Source organism: Sesamum indicum, linkage group LG8 (genome assembly GCF_000512975.1).
Source record: "Sesamum indicum cultivar Zhongzhi No. 13 linkage group LG8, S_indicum_v1.0, whole genome shotgun sequence".
NCBI lineage: Eukaryota > Viridiplantae > Streptophyta > Magnoliopsida > Lamiales > Pedaliaceae > Sesamum > Sesamum indicum.
Genome location: NC_026152.1, coordinates 16,072,130 through 16,075,904, shown reverse-complemented (window position 1 = coordinate 16,075,904; position 3,775 = coordinate 16,072,130). Strand labels below are relative to the sequence as shown.

Genomic DNA, 3,775 nt, shown 5'->3' with positions numbered 1-3,775 from the left:
AAATTAATGGAAGGGCCAAAAGTGTCAAAAAGGTTTGAGGATCGAAATTACAACCTTAAATTTTTAAGGATCAAAATCACATTAGTGGCTATATTTGAGGACAAAACATGCACTTATCCCAAATCAAACCGAACAATTTGCATTCGATGTTTTTTGGTAAAAAAAAATGGATATTAGATTAGATTTTGATTTTTAATGTAGGTTTACTACACCATATTAATTTGAAAATATTATTTTTATATACGCAGTTTTCTTTATATTAATTATTTCTGACACTATTTTTATCATTTTACTTACTAAAAATTTAGAAAAATAAATAAGAAATGAAATTATTACTAATATTTAATTTTTGACTATTTTAAAAAAAAAGTATGTCTATAAACAATCTTGGAAGGAAAGCCCATGAAAAACCAACTGGGGTGAAAATTGAATACAGTTAAAATTTTGAGGACCTTATTGTAATTACCAAACCCGTCAATATAAAATAACCCGTACCCGGCGACGAATCACCCAAACCTTCTCATCTAAGCCCACAAACGAAAACCCTAACATAATCTTCTCTTTCCTTTTTCTGTGAGCCTGTGAAGTGTGAAGACGATGGCGGTGGAGGCGGCGACGCAACCCAGCAAGCTACGGTGGGGAGAGCTCGAGGAGGACGATGGAGAGGATTTGGATTTTCTTCTGCCGCCGAAGCAGGTGATTGGGCCCGACGAGAACGGGATAAAGAAGGTAATTGAGTATAAGTTCAACGACGAGAACAACAAGGTTAAGATCACTACCACCACGCGCATCCGCAAACTGGCTAATGCTCGCCTCAGCAAACGCGCCGTTGAGCGCCGCTCATGGCCCAAGTTTGGGGACGCTGTGCACGAGGACGTCGGCAGCCGCCTCACCATGGTCTCCACCGAAGAGATCCTCCTCGAACGCCCACGCGCCCCTGGTAATCGCGCCTTTGCCGCTATATATAATCTATTTTATTGCTTATGTTCCATCTTCTTAACCAATATGTACGATGCATAAGTATGCCTTGCCCTTTTTGTTAGTCATCGCTGCTGTTATCTGGATTTATTGTCAAATAACTGTTTTTCAATTTTATGGATCTTGATTGCTTTGAATCTGTATGGATTGCTTGTTGGACTATTTGGTTGGCATATGAAAAATCTTGAGAGTTGAATGATAATTGGTGAAAGGCATGTCATATATGGATGTAATGGTGTTAGTTAATCTTTATTGTGATCTAAATTTCTCAACTGAAGGTGGCAAAAGAGGGATACCCGTATAGCTTCATTTATGACAACTGATTCACCTTTGAACTTTTAAGGTTCCTTGAATAGAGAAGAAGAACATGGAGTGGATGATTTTATTGTTTTGCGAAATAGTGCCTGTTATTCTAACTTTTTAGCTCATCAGTGTTTTGGGGGATGATTTGTTTACGTTGCCTTTGAAATGCTCATTGCCTGGTAATTAAAGTCCTTAATTAAATTAGGACCTTCTCTTTTGTTTCCGCCAGTGTGTGGGCAATGGAACTTGCTTGTTTTTTACTGTTGCAACTGGTCTTTAATGTCTTCATTGTTATAATTTAAGATGTCTGTAAAGATGTTGCACTGTAAAACTCATGTATGGAGTTCGTGGATAGAGTCAGGATGAATGATGTTATCAGCTATATCATGAAAAACAGGGTGCATGGGTAGGTGAGGGAGACATCACAGCGGCAATGTCTTTGACCATCAATATTAAATGAAATAAATATGAGTACACATAATGCTGATAATTTTCAGTCCGTGAAAATCAAATATCTATTTCGCGACATTTTTATACAAAATTACATGAACTATTGATTTATATTAGAACCTTATAGTGATACAAGTTCCTTGTTTTCCAAACGTCAATCAAATAGCTCAAGTCCAGACATTAAATTATCATTATTTGAACAACAAGGTGAAGATTAAAAAAATAGAGAAGCAAAAGATAGATGAAAAGTGAGAAGAGATGCTGTCCAGATTGCCCCTACTGTGGGAACAAACGCTCTGCCATTGGCCTCCAGTTTTTCCCCCATTATTTCCTTTATACATTCTGTGTTGCCTGCTTCTTTTTATTATCTTCCTAGTGTCATCACGATTCTCTGCTCCATTTCACCATTCTCTAGAGTCACCTTTCTAGTGGCAATACCACCATAGCAATCTTTTTGGTTATCGTTTATATGAGTTGAGCTTTATTGATTGTAATCCCATGGATAGTGGAGTTGATTTGTTCTAAAATCACTGGAGTAAAGCCCTTCTGTGTAATACACAAGTATTCTAGTGCGCATCCTTTATTTTATTGGTAGATATGGTATTTCATCTGGTAAAATGCTTGTCTTATCTGGTTATATTCATTGGAAGGTTGTATATTGGTCTATGCCGGTGGTTTGTTTTGGTTTAGCTGTATATGTTACTAATTGCTAGCTTGAAAAATAGGCACCAAACAAGAGGAAGCTAAGGTTGCTGGGGATCCTTTGGCTCAAATAGGCAAAGGAGGAGCTGTACTTATGGTATGCAGAACCTGTGGGAAGAAGGGTGACCACTGGACCTCAAGGTGCCCTTACAAGGATCTTGCTCAACCAAGCGAAACCTTCATTGATAAGCCAGCAACAGAAACCAATGCGGCAGCAGGTGCTACAAAGGGAGCTTATGTTCCTCCTAGCATGAGAGGAGGTAACACTGAGAGGACTGGTACAGACATGAGACGCAGGAATGAAGAGAACTCTGTCAGGGTCACCAACCTTTCAGAAGACACGAGAGAGCCCGACTTGCTTGAGCTATTCCGTCCTTTTGGAGCTGTCAGCCGAGTTTATGTTGCGATTGATCAGAAAACTGGAACCAGCAGAGGTTTTGGTTTTGTCAACTTCGTAAACAGAGAAGATGCTGAGAGAGCTATCAACAAACTTAATGGCTATGGTTATGACAATCTCATCCTTAGAGTTGAATGGGCTGCTCCAAGGTCTAACTAGTTCCTTGACTAAGTGCTCGAAGGTTTGGTTCTCCTGGCAAACTCGTCGAAGTTGTCGTACTTATCGAACAAATTACTTTGCTGTCGGTAGGTATGCCTATTGGGCATCTTCTCATGGTTTTGTTTAATTACGTTGGATGTGAATCAGCATAAAGTGTTTTTGTCATACTATTATCTGAATTGGTTGTGGAGGGGATTTTTCTCCTCTTACGGCTATAGAATTTGGACTTGGTAGTTATATGACATATGAGTTCATTTATAAGTATTTTCTTTTTGTATGTCTGTATTTTTTAGCTGTTGCAATGCTTTCTGTCCGCCTTAGCTGATTTATGCATTTCTTTGAAGGCTTGGCCGTACAGTAAACTTGACTTGCGACTCCTATAGAAGAGGTAATCGGAGCATGCCAAGAGATTAAGGAGAGTATATATATAACATTAGTCTTCTATTTTATTTGTTGTTCAGTTCCTTAGGAGTGCTTATTGAAGCCTGAAGGTGAAAAAAAATGCATAATGCCACAAAGCACAAAGGTAGAGTGTCGTGTGCCTAAAAAAAATTACGAGTGTAAAAAATACAAAAAGCAAAGAAGATTGGAGGCAAAATGGATAGACACTCAGTCGTAATAATTGGGGTGTAAAGTGCAACCAGTGTAAAGAAGTGGGGAAAAAACTAAAATTAGGATATATAATCTAAACATACTTTTCTTAGGGTAAATTAATACAAATATACTCAAATGTTGAGAGGTATGCATTTAACCCTATTTTTCTGCTTAAACAATTATCACTGATTT

The 3,775-nt window shown here is 38.1% G+C and overlaps 1 protein-coding gene across 1 annotated transcript; it reads left to right on the top strand.

Moving 5' to 3' along the window:
- Positions 506 to 3,281, top strand: LOC105168941 (eukaryotic translation initiation factor 3 subunit G-like). The gene is made up of 2 exons (XM_011089155.2): positions 506 to 940; positions 2,457 to 3,281. The coding sequence occupies exons 1-2, from the start codon at positions 598 to 600 to the stop codon at positions 2,987 to 2,989; spliced, it is 876 nt and encodes a 291-aa protein (XP_011087457.1). The 5' UTR covers positions 506 to 597; the 3' UTR covers positions 2,990 to 3,281.

Bases quoted from the DNA above. Each gene is read 5' to 3' on its own strand.
- LOC105168941 (XM_011089155.2), top strand. From the start codon at position 598: ATGGCGGTGGAGGCGGCGACGCAACCCAGCAAGCTACGGTGGGGAGAG. The intron at 941-2,456 runs GTAATCGCGCCT...CTTGAAAAATAG, and splicing joins CGAACGCCCACGCGCCCCTG to GCACCAAACAAGAGGAAGCT.